This window comes from Trachurus trachurus, assembly GCF_905171665.1.
Source record: "Trachurus trachurus genome assembly, chromosome: 14".
NCBI classification, from domain to species: domain Eukaryota; kingdom Metazoa; phylum Chordata; class Actinopteri; order Carangiformes; family Carangidae; genus Trachurus; species Trachurus trachurus.
The window spans coordinates 9,557,084-9,578,244 of NC_139903.1; the positions used below are offsets into that span (position 1 = coordinate 9,557,084).

At 43.7% G+C, this 21,161-nt stretch overlaps 1 protein-coding gene across 1 annotated transcript; it reads right to left on the minus strand.

Annotated features, from left to right (window-relative positions):
* Window positions 1-239: 239 nt before the first annotated feature.
* On the minus strand, window positions 240-10,763 carry pitx1 (paired-like homeodomain 1; the record flags this gene model as incomplete). The annotated part of the gene is made up of 4 exons (XM_083986616.1): window positions 10,715-10,763; window positions 5,500-5,679; window positions 4,081-4,283; window positions 240-788 (listed from the first exon to the last, which is right to left on the minus strand). The coding sequence occupies exons 1-4, from the start codon at window positions 10,758-10,760 to the stop codon at window positions 240-242; spliced, it is 978 nt and encodes a 325-aa protein (XP_083842742.1). The 5' UTR covers window positions 10,761-10,763.
* Window positions 10,764-21,161: the final 10,398 nt, after the last annotated feature.

Consider the following 21,161-nt stretch of genomic DNA (forward strand, 5'->3'; position numbering starts at 1 on the left):
GTTCATCGGTAAACACATAAAACCCGCATAATCCATGTTTTCTTTCTTTCTTTTCTTTCTCTCTCTCTCTTTTTTTAAAAATGAAAAATGATTGCAACTAATCCAGTTTAGTTGTCTGTGATTTTTCCTCTCCATCCGCAGGTCGCCTCTCCGCTCCGCTCCGACACCGTGTCCGTCCATCACATATAGATTTTATTTCTTATTTATAACGACTCGGCCTCTTCCTGCTCTCCGGCCCGTCAGCTGTTGTACTGACAGGCGTTCAGGCTGGAGCCGGGGCTCTGCAGCCCGCTGTATCCAAACGTCGGGTGCTGCTTGGATTTGAGTCTGAGGGTGGCCAGGCTGGAGTTGCACGTGTCCCGGTAGACGCTGTACGGGGAGCCGGGGGGGCCGTACGGACACGCGGACGACGACATGGCCGAGTTGATGCCGGACGTGCCGATCCCGTTCAGGTTGCTGATGTTGTTGAGGCCCGGGGTGGGCATGCCCGGCACGGCGGAGTGGCCCATCCCGGAGGCCATGGTCATGGAGGAGATGGAGTTGGGCGCCGAGAACATGGACTGCGAGGTGAGCGGGCTCATGGAGTTGAAGAAGGTGAAGTTCTTGGTGGAGAGCGGCGCCGGGGTGAGGCCCTTGTTGGTCCAGTTGTTGTAGGTGTAGGCCGGGTACATGTCGTCGTAGGGCTGCATCAGGCCGCTGAACTGCGGCAGGTAGCTGTTCTTGCACAGGTCCATCTGCTGGTTCCGCTCCCGCTTCCTCCACTTGGCGCGACGGTTCTTGAACCAGACCTGGAGGAGACGCACAGGTTAGAGCCGCGGCAACAGCACGTGCACTTCACCGGAGATTATAAAGTACAATATAGTATAATAGTATATATATAAATTCCCCTCTTAGACCCGGTATTTACTTTTTATTAGGTTTTATCATCCACTTGAACCCGAGGACCTGCTCATTTCTCCGGTTCTCTTCATGGTTAAATCTGAACTACAGCCTGACTTGGATTAAATCCATTTAATGTTCTCACATTTTCTGCTGCTGTCTTCAGAGAGTGTTTTTTAGAGACACTTGCACGCACCTAAATACATTTAAAGATCATATTATAATTCGTTTGCATGGAGCCTTTCTTTCTTTAAATATCCGATCTTTATTTAAAATAATTTAAGAGACAAAGACATTAAGTTAAAACCTAGAAGTTTAAGATGCAGGTTGAACCGGACTGACAGGACATTTAATACAACTTTATTTCATGAATGTTCTCAGACGTGTTTACACCACTTTGTAAACACAGAAGGGAAAAAAAGGGCACAGACAGTTATTCAAATTATCTTCATAAAAGAAAATACAAACTTTTCACCCAGGCACCACAAATACAGGACTGTACCCGATAGGTAGATATTTATTTATGTATTTATTTATTTCCCGTGGATTTGTTGCAGCGAGCTGTTACAACTTCTCTTTTCTCCACATTTGTTTGTCTTTTACTTGAAACAGAATCCTGATTTAAAAATAAAAGAAGCGTCTGCTGCACCTCAGCCCAACACTGTACAGTCTGATTCAGCCAATAAAAACCCTTCATTTACACCGGCTACAGCATCGATGTAAAAGGCTTTACAGTCCATAATAATATCGTGTAAATTCGGATTTGTTTTGTTTTAAAATCTGCATTTATTTGTTAATAGTCATGTTTACACGAAGTGTTGGATGAGCTCTGTAACATGTAAATTACATTTCACCAGAATCATCATGGATAAAAAATATTTTGCATGATTTTTTACTAAATATCTACTAATTTAAATATGATTGAAATTAAAATTATGCAGAGACAAAATGTGAATGAATAACACGAACTTTGTGTTAAAATGACACAGCAACATACATGTGTTTAGACCTGAGACAGAGCAGAGTTGAATTATTATTTAATCTTTTTTATTTATTTATTTACATTTATTCCTGTGCTGCAGATGAATGTCTGACAACGTTAGTGTGTGTGTATATATTTATATATATATATATATGTATATTAATATCTGGGTCAGACGTCCTAAAATAAAAGCAACAGGTTTACACCATGAGTCAAACACGCGCCGTGCACGGTGCTGTAGCGCGCCTCTGGATTTCCTCAGCTCTTATCGAAACCTGACAAAAGCTCCGTTAGCTGGCACTCTGCGAGTCATTTTTAATTCATATAGTAGAAACAGTTTACAAGTGGTATCATCAGCCGGGCCCCGCCGGGGCTATTTATAGCCGCGCAGGGAACAGGGTGCTGCGGACAAATTGTCCACAAAAGACATGAGCGATGTGACAGACAGAGAGCTGCGGAGGAAACAGGGGCAGAGTGAGGCTGCAGCTCCTGGGCCGAGAGGGAGGAGGGAGAGAGACACTAAAACACCGTCGGGTTTTATATTAACAAGTAAAAAAAACCTCATCGCATCAACATTCAACCTGAGCACCACAAACACATAACTCTGTCTGAATGTGTTATCTGTCAGGCTCCATTAAACACCGACGACCTGAACAGACCGAGTCCAAACACTTAAAAACGTCAAAACATCTCATTAAATGCTCCGATATGAATATGAAATATTCACTCTGCGCCTCGTCTCGCGCTCTTTACAATGTTTTCCTTCTGCTCCGCCAAAATTAAAAAAGCTGCTCTGTTTGAAACTCGCCCCCTCTTGGCTCACGAAAAGAAAACTCTCTCTAAACTCCTTCCGAGACTTTTCACTTTTCTCTTCCCCCCTCTGCACTTTAAATAGCTGTGTTGCATTTTTGTGCAATTTGAAACGGTGGGTTTTTCGCTCAGCCACAGCCGACAGGCGCCAGTTGCTGTAAATGAAAACCAAGTGCAATTGTTTTGTGTTTCAAGCATCCACGAATTTTTTTAACTTTCTTTTTTTAGGGAGAAAAGAACATAATCGTCACCTGAGCGTATAAATATCCTGTGTGTTGTTGTCTGTATTTGCTTTAGGCGCTTCTGCTCTCAGTTGCATTTTCTATTTCTTATAATAAGAATCCAGGTTTATCCTCTGATTACTAATCTGAAATAAGATATTGTTCAAACATGTTTTATTTTTCAATCTGTAAATGTTGTAACTACACCCCCGCCGCCCCCTCTCCTGAACAAATACAATCACACACAGTTTCCTCTTCACTGCACAGCCACAGGTAGATCTGGCGACATGCACGCTCTCCTCCACTGGGAGAAATAAGGTGATGATGTCACCAAAAACAAAAATCCCCTATTGGCTCCACTGGCAATGAAAAGACCACGTGTCTCTTGCAGCTTGAGGCAGCCTGCATTTCTGCTAAAAAAAAAACAAAAAAATAATCTCCAACATGAAATATTGAAGTGTGTTTTTTAACAAAAGCGTGTCGTTGTAGTTTTACTCCTGGTTGCGTCACAGTCGCGCGCGGAGTTGAGATTTAAGCGTTTGGTTTAGTAATGGAGGATTTAACGTTCTGGATGCGCAGCAGCTGACAGTCAGGGATGACTGCAAGAAGTTAAGATCAGTTAACAAACAGCTTTTGGAAATATCTGTCTTTTGGTCAGAGTGTGTCTGGGCTGGTTTCTACCGGACAGAGCTGCAGGAATTTACTGGATTCTTACTCTTTCATTCAGTTCCAGCTCAGTTTATAAAGCAGACTTCAAAGCCACAGTGGATGTTGTGTCACTGATCACACAGGGGAGCTGGGAGAGGAAGTCTGTGTTAAAATCCTCACTGGAGATTTTTTAAATGAGCTCAGTTTAGGCAAATCAATGGTAAATTAAACAATAAAATATTTTAGTGGTAGCAAAAAGTTATCATTGAATTCGACACGCTGTGTAAGTCTGATAATTAGGTGTTTTGGATGCGTCATTCTTGACTTTAATTCTGTTTATCTTCTAATTATTTTTTGTCGGCGTAACATTTCATTATTTATTTGGTTTCAAGTGTCTATGAAATTTTTTCAGGTAATTACTTGAGAATTGAAAAGAAACCACCCCAAGAATGCTCCTGTTTATTTGTGAAATCGTCTTTACGCATGCATTACGCACGCTTTACGCACGCTCGCTCGGCGATCTGCCTGCTGGTCTCTTACCCGGACTCTGGCCTCCGTCAGGTTCGTCCACACGGCGATCTCCTCCCTGGTGCTCATGTCCGGGTAGCGGTTCCTCTGGAAAGTGGCCTCCAGCTCCTGCAGCTGCTGGCTGGTGAAGTGAGTCCGCTGCCGCCGCTGCTTCTTCTTTTTGGGATCGTCCGCGTTCCCGTCATCGCTCCTGTGCTCGGCACTCCTCTCCTTTTCTGTGGATCAATTAAAGTCGGTGGAATTACTGCACGCTACAGCTATAATTTGAATTGACATTTAAACAAGAAGTAGCCTAATATTTTGCATTCAACGAGTTAATATTTGCACATTTAAGGTTAAATGACTCAGACTGGGAGAAAGTGCAGCAGCGTGCAAAGGTCAACGACTGAAAAAGGCCTGTGAGCAAGAAATAAGCAAAGCCAAAGCTATAAATAAATTGTTTACATTGTTGTACATAAAAAATAAGCCCGAAGTGACAGCTTGAAGCCAAATATTTACTAACATGTCTGCGTTTTGCATCGATTCTTTCAAACACACTTAGATCTGCCTTCAGTCAATATGTGTTTCTTTACGACGAGCTCTGCCCACCCTTATCTCCCAGCTGCTATCTTGTATTCGCGCCCCAACAAGATTGCCCCATTAAACTGAAGGGTCAGCACGTGCAAAGGTTAATCACAAAAAAAGAAAAGAAAGAAATACACTCTTTGGATGTTTTGCCAAATACAAAAAAGCAAATTAAAGCTACAACCCACAGTGCTGTTTTTAACCTCCGCCCCAAACTGTAACTAAGGAAATTATGAATAAATCAAGTTGACTCGTTATTTGCTATTTCTTCCTCATGTGGACCAAGAGAGGGAAGAAAGCGTCTTTTGTTTTTTTTCTAAAAATGTGGCAAAGCTAAAGAACAAAAAGCTTTTTTCCGAGAACTGTTAATACGGACCTTCTGGCTTTCAGTTTAGATTGGTGGATGGACCCAATATTTATAGTTTGTTGGTTTTAATGCATTTACTGACAGCAGGCCAGGCTTTCTGCACATTTTTCCCTGACAGACTTCGGGATCCTGCCAAATATTTGGCTCAGCCAGCGCAATAACAAAAAAACGGGGTGTAACTGCACAAAAAAAACCTGAACAATCTGCCACATTTTATTGTATTTACGCGCGGAAAAATACCAAATTAGGATTAACAGGACATGTATTGGGATAGATTCTGTTCATGTGCATGACACGGAAATAAATCGTCATTGCAGAGAGGATGAGCAAACACTAAGGCAAACAAGTTAATACTGCAATATCGTCTCCTCTTTTGTGCTTTAGCGGCGTCAAGTCTGCAGGAACAAGCTCCACCGCTGTAGGAGACCAACAAAACAGTGTGTGATTGCACTCAGAAGAAGGAAACGAGTTGCTGAAAGCAGCACTCTTGACTGCTGTACCTGCCAGCTCTGTGTCTGAAGACTCGCTGCTTGAGTTCTCTAAAGTTTCTCGACTGCTGTTTGAAGTTCTCGGTAAATGAAACGCGGGGGCCACGTCGCGGGGCGGCGGCGGCGGCGGCTGCGGCGGCTGCGGCGGCGCTGCTCTCACTGCCTCTGCGATTCTGTCCAAATTCATCCCACCTTGAATAGAAGGATGCGTACACAGAGGAAACGGGGTGAATCCTGGGGTGCACACAGCTTTCCTCCTCCTCAACTGCTACGCTACAAGAAAAAGTCCACCCGCTGCCAGACACACACCGCGACATGGGAGGATGAAGCATGCAGGGAGACGCTCCACGACAAGGTTTTTTTTTGGTCGTCCACAAAAAAAAAGACTTTGGTGGGGGAAAAAAAGAAGAACCCAGCACAGACACACACTAACACACACACATACACGAACACACACGCGCGCGCTTAGCCCCCCTCTCCCTCCTCTCGTTGCAGCAGTGACGGCCCAGTGCGCTCTCCTTCTACCCGCTGCAGGGGAAAGCTTCAGCCCGCTGTGATCGAGAGGAAGCTCCGTGCTCTCCAACCCACACAGCGGACCCACCCATCTGCTGGGTTTAACCTCCCCAAAAACGAACAGGTCCCACCCACCCGCTGCAAAAAAAAAAAAAACTCTCCACCCAACCCAGATATTTAGTCTGACGTCAAGCTACAGCAAATACAAAAAAAAAAAGAAAGAAAAAGTCCCATGAATTAACAAGACGTTTGATTTCTGTCGCCTGCGCATCAGTCGGAGTCTTTAACCGCGTTACAACAGAGAGATCGATCTGAGCAGAGGAGAATGAGAAACACACACACAGTCGAGGTGTTAAAGTTTGTCTCTGGTGAACGCGGACACTTTTTGCAGCGTTCACTCGCCTCCTTTCAGTTGTCGGGAGCGCGCACTGCAGAGTAAAATGGGCCTGTTATTCATACAAGACATGTTTGAATGTGTTTAGCGCAACGCAGCTGGGTGCGCTTATACACACACACTCTCACACACACAATGTATAGTATCTCGGACGCGCGCTGCAGCTGCCTGAGTAAACATTTCCCTCAGTGTGAAAAGTGCGTGGACATTTGAATAATGTTGTTGTGTCTTTGTGCAGGACACTGTAAACTGACGAGTGCCACTCCAGCACCACATCCACGCGCGTCAAGGGGTCTCTCTCCCTCTCTCTCATACCTGGGCCGTGTTTTCGCGCAGCAGAGCCAACAGCAGACTGTCTCCAACCAAACACGTCAGTGAATAATCAGCTGTTGACACCAGCAGCTACATTTTCCCCCCAAACAGCCGCTGCTTTATATCCAAACTTTAGGAAAACTCGTCCCAAACTCCACTTTCCTGCCCCCTCGCCGCGCTCTGGCTGCACAGCTGGATTCCAACATCGCAGCAGCAGCAGCAGCAGCAGCAGCACAAAGCACATTATGACGGATGGCTCGGTAATATGATCTAATTACAGATAACCTGAATGTGGCTACTGACGCTGACACATCGGCCTGACGCATGAATGAGAGTCAGTGGTGGTTTGGCTGCAGTGTTACGATTTTATAGGCCCATTGATTTTTTACCAAAGTGGAGACTGTGGGGCCTAAATCCTAATCTAAATCGTGGGGACGATCTGGATAAAGACACCATAAAGACAGAGCAAGAGTCACAGGTGAATCTGAAAGTCAAAGTTTCACTAATATCATGGAACTGGAGATGCAGATTCTCCACAAATCTGTGTGTTGGATGACAAAACGCAGCGGCGCCTGCTGGAAAGAGAAACGTGGTGATGTAAAGAGGTTGGAGGCCAGGACAGCGTCAGATGAGGCCTTACAGTACAACAGGAACATGCTTTAAAGGGATAATTCAGCTTTTTTGAAGTGGGGTTGTACGAGGTACAAATGCCCATGAAGTACACTAGAATAGATTCAGTAGACAGGTCTCTGCTAATTAATCATCCGTCATTTACAACAGTTTACTGCCTGTGTCTTGGTGCAGCGCGATGCGCCAGTGTCTCTCAGTGGGGGGGGAGCAGAGACCTTTCTACGGCATCTAATGTATTTAATGGGCATTTGTAACTCGTACAACCCCACTTCAAAAAAGCTGAACTATCCCTTTAAGGTTTAACGTCGACCCGGTGCATTTTGGAAAATCAAATTGGGTTAACATTTATTTCAGAGAACAAAACGGTGATATTTTTTTTGTTTTCTTTAGCTCATTTATCCTGTAATATATGGGAGCAGTCCATACATGCGTATTTTTAAAGTCTATTTAACATGAACACATTTTTCTTTTCCTCAAAATTATGACTCTTAATTAAAAGAAAAGTAAAAAAAATGGCTATTTGTCGATAAAATTAGAAAGTGACTGAGATAAAACGGCTCAGATATATAAAATGTTGAAACCTCAGTTATTCAGGTGAATTGACACAAGTTGAACTGCTCCACAGCAGCACAGACTCCTCTCTGTGTCTCTGCTCCTGGAAGGGGCAGAAAATTACCTGGAAAACATAAATAACACCCACTCGTGTATATTTCTTCAGGTTTGATCAGTCGCTATAGAAAAAACCCATCTGACCCTCTCTGACTCGTCGCCGTTCAGGCCGGAGCTATAGCCTCATACCGCGTCTGACACTCGGACTGTCACCGGCGCCAGTCTCGAGTATTTTCGGCCTTTTGTATGACATGAGATCCCCGTCGGACCGGAAAACTCCCCCGAAGGCCCTTTTTTTTTCTTTCAAAAGACAATTGTGTAAGCTCTCAACAAGCATTTGCCTTTTCCCATTTGTTCAGCCTCTCTCTCTCTACGCACAGACGAGCTCATACACGGAGCCTGGATTAGATTTCTACACATTACTGAGCTGGAAGTTAAAGGAAAAGATTAACCTTTCCACTAATATTAGTTGTTGGTTGTTTTTTTTCTTAAACATCAGATTCCTGCTCCGACATGTGGCCTGTTGTGTCTCAGACGAGGTCGACCCTCATTTAGTCTCACATATAACCTCCAGGGATGCCCATGGGCAGAAACCCTCCGTCCGATTCCTCTGTGTCTGCGCACTGACTTTTCTAATAAACGCTGTAGCCAAGTGCGTAAAATTGCTGCGTTTAGGGGGGCTGTTTGGCGCGAGGAGACAAATTGAGCTGCAGCGCGTGACCTCCAAACACGGAAGTACGCAGATGATGAGTGTGGTAATTAAGTGACCTGGACGACCTGGTCACCTCGTAGTGTCAGCAGGTGCTATTTACTATGCAGCTCTGCCAAGGCTGAATTGTTGGGTGAGTGTTAGTTAATGGGTGAACCGAGTCCATTAAGAGAAGTGCGCGCAAAAATGACGTGTTTTTATTGTTTTTTTTTAATAGTGCAGCAGCTAAAAAAGAAAAGAAAACAGAAGCTCAGACCTGTAACAAAGGGATCACCTAATATTAAGATTTTAAAAAAATCGAGTCACAATAAGATCACAGTAAAACCCACTGACCCTTTAAGTCCCTACAGGAATATTATAGGATTTACAGCACATGGAGATTTTCCATGGAGGAGTTCCTGTGACTCTACCTTCCTCTGTCCCGCCGCAGATATAACAGGCTGATAGATGGCGGAGTGAGAGAGCAGCCGGTGGTTGAGGAGGAGTGGTGGGGGGTGAAACAGAGGGGGAGAGGGGGGAGGACAGTATACTCTTAAAATACACCCAGCCAGCCTCCTCCATCCTGCATCCCTGCCCGAGTCCCGCTCCTCCTCTGCTCTGGAGGGCACTTGCGTGTGATGGATGAGTTAAAAAGCCTTTCCATCCGGCAGGACAGGTTAAAGGCCAGTGGCAAATGCAAACACTCATATTTTTCCTCCAAGAAGTGAAAATAAACTCAACGAGCGCCGTTAATCACACACCAAACACACACACACCGAGGCATGTATTTGTGTGTGTGTGTGTTTTTCGCTCTTAACTGTTAGGCGAGCAAAGTGAGGAGCGGAGCACGGGGCCAAAAAACAAAGCGTAGAAAATTAAAGCTGGCGAGCGGACTGAAAGGCAGGAGGAGGGCGGTGGAGGTGGAGGTGGAGGAGGTGTAACTGGACCCGGGGGGGTAACTGGAGAAGGACAGAGCTGATTATTGCCTTGGTGATGGTTTCTCTGCTCGGTCCAAGGCCTGTTTGACCTGCAGCCTGACAACCAGCAAACAACCTGGCGGAGGGAGGGTGGTGGTTTTGGAGGGTGTGTGTGTGGGGGGGGTTGTATAGGTGCACATTAAACAACCTTCAGATAGATCCACTCCTCTAGGAGGCCTGCTGCTGCTCAGAGAATAACACAGGCTGATAACTTAACCCGAGGTGGAATTATACCCTCAATGTCAGAAATAGACACGAAATCAGCCTTGATCCCCCAAAATACCACTGAAAATCAATACTTTACATTTTGACACAGAATCCACCGCAGTTTTAATAATTAAGAAAAAAAACAAAAATTTTCTTGCCCGAGTTTCCACCGACTCAGAAACTCCAACCTCCCTCAGACATAATCTGACCTTTAAAATGAAGCTGCGCTCATAATAAACCACAATTTCCTGGAAGATACTGGAGTTTAAATATCTTCATCTGATTCTGTGCCTTTTTAAAAACCACAGGACATTTTCCAGCAGAGGCTCGTGTGTGTCCTTTTTGCGCTGTGGTCACATCCGGGCTCTCAAATTATTAATATTATTATTATTTTTATGATCTTAAAAAATCCTTACAAATATATTGGACGAATGGAGCTGTTTGATAATCTATTTATCAAAATATAGCCACTAAATTATCATCTTCATCCTCATTAGAATAAAGCAGATTACTGAAGTTAATGTCAAACTTTTTTCTTTTATTTTTCTGAATACGTCCTATCAGTCCCATTTTTAATTTGTTTTCCTCGTGCTGTCTCATTAATGATATTTCCGCACATCAGCATATTGCAAACGCCCCGCGCATCATCCGTACAACACAATATCAAACACACACACACACACACACACACACACACACACACACTGTGGCTGTACAGGTCTAAAAGCAGATGTCCGGACACGCACATCCGTGACATTTACGCACGAAAAGGCTCTGACAAAGGCTGCAGCATTTTCTTCTTTTTTTTTTTGATTTTCCATTATAGATTCTTTAGTTTTGTAGCGAACAATAATCAAACTCAGAGGTCAAGAGGTCAGAGCAGAGGACAGGTCATACCTGGGTCCCCACAAGAAATCACATTCTTCGACAGATTCATTTCCATTCCAGTTGCCTGAAAAACAGAAGAGAAAAGTTTCATCAGGAAAGTAAATGAAATAAAATGAAAAATCCTTCATATCACATTTATTAAAGTGTCAAATCTTTATATAATTTCTGTTCCTCTCTTTAACCAAATAGTGTATTGTTCTCTTCTTCCGTTTTTTCCCTTTAAACCACTGAATAAATTAAAGTTTTAGTTTCAAAACCCTGTGGCCACAGAACAGAAGAGACTTCACTTTTATTATCAAACATGTTTATTTTATAGAAATTGACAAAATGAATAGCGATAAAAAAAATCTAATATAACACTAAATTATTATATTATCATCATACCAGGGCACTATAAAATGAGAAGTCCAAGGCAGCGAAGTTTTAATGAGATTATATCATCATAATAAAATAATCTCAACTCTACATCGAGTCTGAACCGAACATCCTTCACTTGGTATTTATTCTCTTTTCAGATCTTCATGTTTTGGGGGCCTCAGTGCCCCCCCACCCCACCCCCATCCTTTAAACCCAGCACCCATAACCCAACATCCCAGACATTCCCTTTAACAAGACACTACACACACACACACACACACACACACACACTGACCTGGCCTTTCTTATCTACAGGAATCCCTTTGCTGTTTTTATGTCCTCAGTAAATCTTCAGTGCGCGCACACGCTCGCTCGCGCTTCTATAGGCTACCCTCCATCTATATTTATTTATGTGGTTGATGCAAGGCACCGGTCCGCTGAGACTCACACAGATGCTCACACACTGTGGACGGCGCTGACTCTGTTTCAGCTCCTGATCTATATATTTCTTTATTTACAAAAGATGTCAGATCTCCTCTCTGTGGTCACCTCGGCCTCTCTCACACACACATCACCCGATACACACGCGCAGTTTAACGGCTTCAACATGTGATGTCCTCTGCCAAACAGGGGCTCACGCGTGACTCGTTATCTGCAACATCCCCTAGCGTGACACCGGCCGACAGCCCGGTGGCCGCCGGTGGCCAACCTGCCCGACTCCCACTGTGTGTGTGTGTGTGTGTGTGTGTGTGTGTGTGTGTGTTTTGGTTTATTTTTTTTACTCACCAGTCGGTTCCCAGCAGAGGCAGACAGTCAAAGAGAAAGAAAAAAAAGCCTCAGTGTTTCCCCATGCAGGTGTTCAGTTAAATCCACTCTGTGCGTCGGCTGCGTCCGCGGTAATCAGCGCTTTGGTCGCGTCTCCGCGGCGCTGCCTTGGTTTTCTTTGCCAGAGCTCTGCAGCACGCCTCGCGGTGACGTCACGACACCGCAGCCCCCTCCAACCCCCCACCCCTCAGTTGTCATCCTCTTCATCCTCCTGCACCTTCATGTCTCCTCTTCATCCTCAACCATTTCTTCATCATACACACACATATTTTAATTGCTCGTTGTTTCATTGATGATAATCATCCTCACCTGACGTCATCCTCATCTTCATCCTCCATAATACATCCTCTTCCTCAACTACACATTTTATTATCATCCTCACCAGTACCAGGCCCATCGAATCAACATGCAGGGTATAATACATACATTATAATAATAATAATAATAATAATAATAATAATAATAATAATAATAATAATAATGATACTAATAATAACGATAATGAAATAACAATGATAGTGATAATAATAACAGTAGTAGTAGTAATAATAATGATGATGATAATAATAATGGTAGCTAATGGTAATATATTTGTGTGTGTGAAGTGCAGCTGCTGTGAAGAAAATCAGTTGCTGGTTAAGATTTTTTATGATGCGCATTAACTCAGTTTGTCTTGGAGGTGAAAAATAAAACATCTTTCTCATCGGCGACTGATTAAACACAGTTTTTAAAATCTATAAATGTATTGTTTGCGAACAACAATAAAAAAATGAATTTCATCAAGCGGGATTTTTTTGTGTATTTCTGTCGAAGTTGTGAAATCACAATATTTCACACGAGCCTATACGTGATATCAGTTGTTTAATAAATAGGTAACATTCACCTCCAGATAGTTTAATGATGTTTGTCTTGTAGAAATTAACTGACTGGACAAACAAAGTGCCAAAGTGTTAAAGACCCAGCTCCTGTTCACAGATGATTATTTAAACAGTTAATTGTTCATGTCCTAATATTTACGCACAGGTTGAAGCGCTTGTTTTGTTCAGCCAATCAAAAGCGCTTCATTGTGCCAATATTGAATTTGCGCCGTGGCTTAAATCCTGGACTGTACAGACTCTCTGTGATATTATCATTATTATTATTAGTGTTATTATTCCTTCTTAAAAAAAAAATCAAATCCGTACAAAAATCTTCTGTTGAAAGAAAAGATGCTGATGTGGAAACACTGAGGCCTTTGTGTGTCTGTACTGCGCGCGGCTCAGCAAACAGCTGCAAGTAAAAAGATAAAAGACAAAACGATAAGAACCACCGCAACAAAACACTTTTATAAAATCTTTAACTAAAGCAAATAAACGGATGAGTCCACTCAGAGCTGCAGGCGCCGCGGCGCTGATGCGTTCACACACAAAAAGGCCTAAAAGAGGAAAAGAAACGTCGCAGGTCACAAGAAGCCGAAGAGAGATTAAAGTAGATTTAGACAGTGAGATGGAGTGAGCAGCTCTGCGCTCAGCTGCAGTCAGACCATGGAGGAGAGAATAAAATACACAGAATTAGAATAGGATTATTTAAAAAAAAGAGTTTTAATATTTTTGTTTTTATTTTATTTTTTCGTGCACGTTCTTTACGCGATAAAAGTTCGACACAAAAAAACTTTCTGGATTTTGAAACGTCCAGCAGATCAAACTGCAGCAGCTCGTCCCATGTTGGTGACGCGTCCAGCTCCACATCTTTGGGTTTTCAGGCTCCTTCTTTTGGCCTGAGCCGCGGGAGAAAGTGTGAGATCTGTCCCACTTTACACGCTTTTCCTTTTTAACTCGGCCAAGAGCTGCAGCACCGAGCAAAGCCCCGGCTCTGAGAGGGGGATAGCTGAGGGGGGATTATAGGGGAGCTGCACGCGGGCCTCCCTCCAGGACACGGACAGACCAGACCAGATCAGACCAGACCGTCCTTCCCATGGTGCCTCTCGGCTCCCTCACCTATCCTCACGTCAGCCTTTTTTTTTCTCTCCCTTCTTTCTGTTATTCTGAGGTTCCTGCTGTATCACTGTAGCATCAACAGTTGTCCTGCATGTTACAGGTGAGATGCAGCGGTGTGATGCTCAGGTCTTAATCTGCACGTGCAGAAAAATTCAGGAGAGTTTTGAAGCTTTATTTATTTATTTATTTTTCCTCCCAGGTGTTTACACTCACAACTGTTATGACATTAAATGAACTCAGAATGGAGCCTACCTCTCCTAAAATGTGCCAAAACATAAAAACAATGATCTTATAAATCACTTGTTCCGCCTTTAGCTTAACATTAACAATTTTAATTAGTATAATGTTCATATAAATACATATTAATGTTGGTCCATCTGCAGCTCCAGGTCCAAACGTGCTTTTTAAACAAACTGGTCTCCAGTCTGATTGGAGCTTGTGGCTCCATTTGACCAAACTGACCCCTGCAGCTCGTTAGCATGCAACTGTATCCACAAAATGGTAATAATGGGCAGAATCAGCCTGTGCAATTGTCTACCTGTGGGGCCTGCATTGCTAAATAATGAGTCTTACACACACACACACACTATAATTAGGCAGTAGGCAGGCAGGTAGGAGAATGCTGTGATTACTCAACGAGTGACTCGAGGAGTTAAGTAGTACCCTGAAGGTGAGGCCATGGCCTCATCTCTCCTGTGCAAATAGATGGAGGGATTATTTAGCCCGTTTGCAGTGTGTGTGTGTGAGTGTGTGAGAAGGTGGAGGAGGCGTGTGTCTGTGGCCAGGGCCTGTCTGATGGTCACCTCTGCAGCATAAATAGTTATTCCTAAATAATAACAATAAGACGGGCCGATGGAAAGGAGCTCCACACCCTGTCAGGACAGGAGGAGGGCTGCATGTGGAAGTCGTGTACATGTTATAGGGGAAAGAGAGAGAACCACTTTTCCTGCTCTGTCTCTTCACTCCTGCAGCCCAGCGAGCTAACAACAGCGCAGGACAATCATAATAAAGCAGAGCTGGCAGCGTTTAGTAATGTAAGGCCTGTTTCCGCTGAGCGAAGAGCAGAGAAGTGCTTTTGAACCGTGTGTCGTCCAGACTCTGTAGAATCAATCAGGAGGGTTTTGTGAGCTTGACGCTGGGCAGCTCGACAGGATGGAAAAGCCTTTTTGTAACGTTGCAGTCGTTTCTCAAACTCGGAGCAGAGCCGCAGAGAGACCGCCTGCATGTCAGCAAGACAAACACCCTGCATGCACAGACGCCCAGACAGACACACACAACACACACACACACACACACAGACACACAACAGCCTGTTTAGACTTACAGCAAGTCATGCAGTGATATTTACTACATGAAGTTTCCACTGCTCTGGATGTCTATCCACTTCAAAACATGTGAGCGGACCAGGATGAAGTCACCCTCTCATCACTGGTGCTATTATGAAGAATGGATGCTTCCAGTTGTCTTTTTTTCTCTCTCTCTCTCTCTTTGAAGCAGTCCCCCCTTGAAGTGTGCTGAGAGCGCAGATGTCACAGATTCCAATCAGCAGTGAAATTAGTGATGTTTTGATTACGCAGGGCTCAGAGATTACCAACGTAAACAGGTCTGGTGCATAGATCATCATTTCAAGAGGAGGCATCATCCCCCTTTTTTTTCATTTTTTTTTTTATCCCACTTTATCCAAACTCGACCGGCCGCTTTGGCTTCAAGTGCTGATGAGAGTCGGACGTCCAGCTTCCAGTTTTTCATCTGAGCGTAAACCTTAAAGCCGGCTCAAGTCATATTTCCTTTTAAACAGCCTAGTAGGCTACCACCACACTCTGGAGCTGAATGTCTTTTACATCACTTCCTTGGGCTTAATAAGTAAAAAAAAAAAATCCAATGAGTAATAAATATAAATGTTATTGTCTTTGATTTTGGGTTTTAACAAGACATTTTCCCTATTTGCAGGATTTTTGATAAATCCTGCAGAGATCCTGACGTTGGAGGTTCAACACTGTTGAACTTTATACCAACTTTAAACTGTACCAATTAAACTGAGCCGCAACGTTAAAAACATCACTTAATAAATCTGTAGAAACTCCTTGATGCTGTGATAATGAAGCGCACACATCCTGAGCTGAAGTTTACAGTCACCTAACGACATGTTTGTGCGCTTCAAGTTAAATATTTACCGAAAGTCTTTAAAATATCTTCTGCCCATTTCTTCTACACTAACGACTTGTTAGTGTCCTCGTCTATAAAAAAACAAGTTCAACAAGGTCCTAAATATGTCAGTCAGGAAAAGACTATGCATCAGTTTATATTTAAATCTACAGTATATTACCATAAATTCATGTTTTTACCCACATAGTTTTAAATTGCAATGTACATATCGGCTGCTACCTAAGTAATCTACTCTACTGTTGTGTTTGAGATTTTAAAAAAATAGATAAAAGACAAATCAGAAAACTAAAAGCTGCATTGGGCCTGAGATTCTTCATTACAGGAGTGTTATATACTGTACGTATGAATTCTTTGCAGTGAAAACCAAAAAGCTGCAGCGGGGCTGATGTGCACGCTGGCGTCTCCAAATGGCGGCAGCAGGTATAACTGCTTGAAAAACTGTTTGACCCTCAACAACACCCAGAAATCCTCCGGTCCTGTAACGTGACGTCTTTAAACCTGCACACGGAGCCGCCACGTTCATCTGAGACCAGTTCTAAGGCCAAAGCATGAATTAGCTAAAGGTTTTTTTGTTTTTTACACTGTGCAGACGTGTCAGATTTCCACTTCCTGGGACTTGAGTTCCTTCAACAAGTTACTTCTACAGGAGTTCATTTTGGCAGCTTGAGGGGGACTCTATTTTATTTCTTTTTTGGGGAACAGGGAACCTCAAAGATCTTAAATATCAAATTGTTTTGTTGGTGTCTCGAGTCGTGTTTAGTTTATTGAGTCATGTGAAAGCTGAGAAAGACACAACAACCGCAGCAGCGACACAGGATCCAAACAAGTCCCTCAGTGTCCCTCAGTCCCAGGCCGTGTGTGTGTGTGTGTGTGTGTGTGTGGGGTTCACATCCAGGGGCAAAGGTCTCAAACAATAAACCATCGCTATGCTCAACACGATAAGGTTTTAAGCCACGGATACTTATTCCACAATGAGGTTTCCATATCTGTTTATCCCTTCAATCCACCTGCATCTACAAATGATAAAAACTAATCCAGGGGAACAGGCCTGTTTTGTATTCAGAAACACCTTGAGCTACATCGAGTGAATGGAGCTATAAGATCTGTGTTGTCCCAAATAGGATTAAAGTGCTGATTTCACGCACTGAGAGAGTATTAGACATGATGTGTGTCTGGTTAGTGCTGCATATCCCACACAGCCTCGCTCACTGACGATCACTTAAAACAGGTAGTTTCTCTTCTTCCTCTTCTTTCTCCTCTTCTTTTTTTTCCCTCCCCAATATCAGTTGCACAAAAAAATCTTCTTTTCTCCCCCCCCCCCCCTCCTTCTTCAGTTTTGATAGATTGTTTTATTTACTGTCTCTCTCCAACATCTGGATTCTGGCCTCTGGAAGCGGCACACAGCGCTGAACAAGCTTGGCTGTGGCTCGGCGAGCTTGGAGATTTATGGCGGAGGCTTATAGCACTCTGCTGTGTTTGGGATAGCGTTGCCCTGCGTGGTCCCACTAAGATCACTACCCCCCCCCCCCCCCCCCCCCCCCCCCCCCCCCCCCCTCAAGATTTCAATCCAGCCTCTGGCTCATCGAAGGAGAAACTGTCCGCCCCCTTCTTCCCCCCCTCGTCTGCTGCTGTCACCAGCGAGGGACAATAAAAACCTCCAGGTCATGTGGCTGCTCTGATTACAGGAGGAGTTTGGCTGCTCGGGTTCTCGTGAAGCGATGGCATTTAACGGATCTGTGAGCAATGAAACCAAAACAATAGAAGAGTGACTTCACCACAGAGAACAGCTGATGATCTTTTTTGGCGGATTAAACCTGTAATATTTGATCCTAGGACACTTGGAGGCAGCAAAAACCACAGTGACATTTGACCCTGTCATGAATTTGCAAGACAGTTTGTAATTTACACGTTCAGTAATAATTACATTATCAATCATTAGAAAGTCTGACTTCAGATCTTAGACTAATATTTATCCTCTGCTTTTGGTCGCTACAAAACCCCTGAGGGAACCATCTGACTTTTTAGCCGCTAAGTGCTGCGCCGTGTTCAACAGCTGGTCTCTGACTGTGTGTGTGTCTGCTGTTTGGTGCTGAGCGGGTGGGTGTACTGTTGTAGAGCTCTTTCACTGAAAACAGCTGCATGCTCAAGCCAAAAAAAAAAAAAGCATCACCCTGTAAGAGCAGTGGGAGTGAATCAAAGCAGTGAAGCTGAGGACGATGAAATGAATAGTTGAAAGTCACTGTGAAGATGAGGGAAGCTGCAGTACAGATTCAGCTGGTAACTCTAGGTTCATCACTGAGTTTATGCATGACTGGAAAATTATTAATTCTATCTGATTTTAATCCACTGGGATGTAATTCGTCCACTGACTTCACAAAGTGGACGACATTGGTTGTGACAAATTTTCATGCTTCCTATGATTTGTTGCTTTGCAAACACCTGTCGTCTAGAAGGATTAAAGGCTGACGTATAGTGCGATATTGTTGTTTCTCTTATCATTGTTCTTTCTTCTTTAACCATGAGCCTTCTTTTAACTTTAAAAGAGTACTTTGTCATTTTCATAATTGTGTGTTTTTGCTATATAGGTAGAAAGTTAAAGCTGGTCTCTCCTCCTCTGTGTTGCTAACCCTCCTCTCCTCCATGTGCAATTTGTTTTCAATGAAGCCAGCGAGAAATCAATCCATGGAGCTGTGGATAACGTTATTTATCATCTACCATGTTACCATGTGTATATTTGTGTTGTCTTATCTGTCATAAACAAGAGATTACGGGTTACGGGGCGCGTTACGTTTGTGTGGCGGTGCCGCAGAGACGAGAGCTGGGACACCGGGTCGGAGGCTCTGATCTTACAGGGTTGGTTTTCAGCCAAGAGACGCTAGGTGGAAGGCAGAGAGCCTCCATTCTCCCTGGAACAGGTTACAAGTCATTGATTTAACCAGCACTAGGACTCTGGAGCTGTGTCATTAAGGTACAAATGCCGGACTCTTTTTTGTTGGACTAGTAGAGATGCTGCACAGAGCCAATAAGTGAACATGAATTGTAAACCTTATTGTGCAGTTTTTTTTGGATTAAACACATGAAACTTGGCTTTAAAAAAAATAAATAATCTAAATTTAATGTGATTTTACAGATGAAAAGAGTTATACAAGTGTGTTTGTCATTTAGTTTGGATTTCTGCTTCATGCAGATGTTTTTCAATCAATCTTGTTGTGGACATTGATGCTCAGTGCAAATGAGCTGCAGTTTGAAAACATAGCAATAGACAAGAGACGATTTTTGAGAAAAAACTAAAGCTCAGTGTCCTGAACATTTATTTGAGCTCATTTCAGTAGAATTGAGTTATATTTACTCTGGTGCTGGAGGTCACTGTGACCTTTCGCTGCCAGTGACAGTCTGGTACTTTGTCTGTTTCTCCTGTCTGTGTCAATTGTTGCTGCTTCACTTCCTCATTTTTGGGGGCTAAGAGAAAAAAGGAGCGTGTCCAATTTTCCATTTTGTGTTACTTTCCCTCCCGTCCTTGTCTCTTGACTCAACCTCACCAGAATATCTGTTTAAAAAAAATCCTCTTGGCCCGCGCTCCCTGAGTTCCCATAATAAGATATCTGTTTAAATATAATGAAGTTGTACATGAGGAGTGATTTTTAAGATGAGTTGTTTTTGGCACCAGGGCCAGGAACTTGAAGCTGAGTCAGCACATTGCTTGGTAATTGGACTTTTTTGGCAAATGGCCGACCACCGCGAATGTTACATTCACAGGTCCTGGATCAGGTTTGAGGTGTGTATGACAACAAAATGCTGATAGTGTATTGTGTGTTGCTACCAGCACCTTTAGGCTTGTGAAATGACCTACTGAGACCTGAGAGGAAGGTCTCTGCACTCTGCCTGATACATGTCTATATAAACCTACTGACAGCAGGCTGGAAAAACAACCTGGCAGAGAGAGAGAGAGAGAGAGAATGGAAAGTAGAGTGGAGAGTAAATGCAGGAGAGAGAGAGAGAGAGAGAGAGAGTGTGAGTGTGTCCAATCAGACCCGCCCAGGTTTCGACCTATAGCTCTCTTTGTATTCCCCTGACACAAAGATTTATTATGCAAACATTACCGTTCCCAAAAATACATATTGAAACAATTTTTGGACAAACACGGTAGACAAAGTGAGCGTCCTGCGCTGTCATGGGACGTTGGAGCTCAGGGCGGGCCGGTGGGGCGGCGGGGAGACCAGCAAGTGCATTAGTAGTCTCGCTTCAGGAGCCCTGAAAAGGTAAGCAGGCCGGGGCGGCGGCGTGGGCCGTCACACAAGAGCGAAGGACTGTCAGAGGAGAAACAAAAAGCAGGGAGAGATGATTAAGAAGCTGCCACGTACTGCGGCCTCCCTCCCCGCCTGTCGGTGTGTACCTGCCTGCTCAGTGGAACCAGGCCGAGCCAAAGGCTTGAACCCGGGGAGTGTAAACAGTTATAAACACACTCCCCTGTGTGCGGTGCAGTGCACGGACACACATACACATAGTTATACGCTCTACAGCTGTATGTCCTCAAAAGCACACGAGCACACACGCACTCGTGCACATGCACCGCTGCAGGTTCGGGGTCATTCACTGACGCGGCTTTACCGACCACAGGCTTTATGCTGATTTGTGCTTCTCTGAATTATTGTGCTACCGGTTTCCTCAGGTGTTTGTGGTGGCAGTCAGAGTGAATAACTGTGATCCTGCTTAACCTGGACCACAGATGGAGCGATATTCATTTCCTTATTGTGTATTTGTTGTTGTTTCATGGCTTTTGACAATTGTTTTTAATAGGGGTGGTTAGCCCAAGACAAAATTTCCAACAGGTGCAACAATAAAGTTTATATTAATCTTGAAGCGACAGTTCAACACATCCCTGTAGTCATAGCAGTAGGTTCATTACCTTTAAGTATCGGTGCATGTTGTTTTGAGATCGGCGGGGCAGAGACGTGAGCTGCTCAGTGAACACAATGGAGGTGAATGGTACAGGTCCCCTGTCCCTCATCAAACTCATTAAATACACAATCTAACAACTCAAACGCTCTGGTGTGTGACCTGCACATTCACCACGCTATGAAATAAAAATGTATAATTATGTAACATTATGACACATGGAACAAATACTCAGA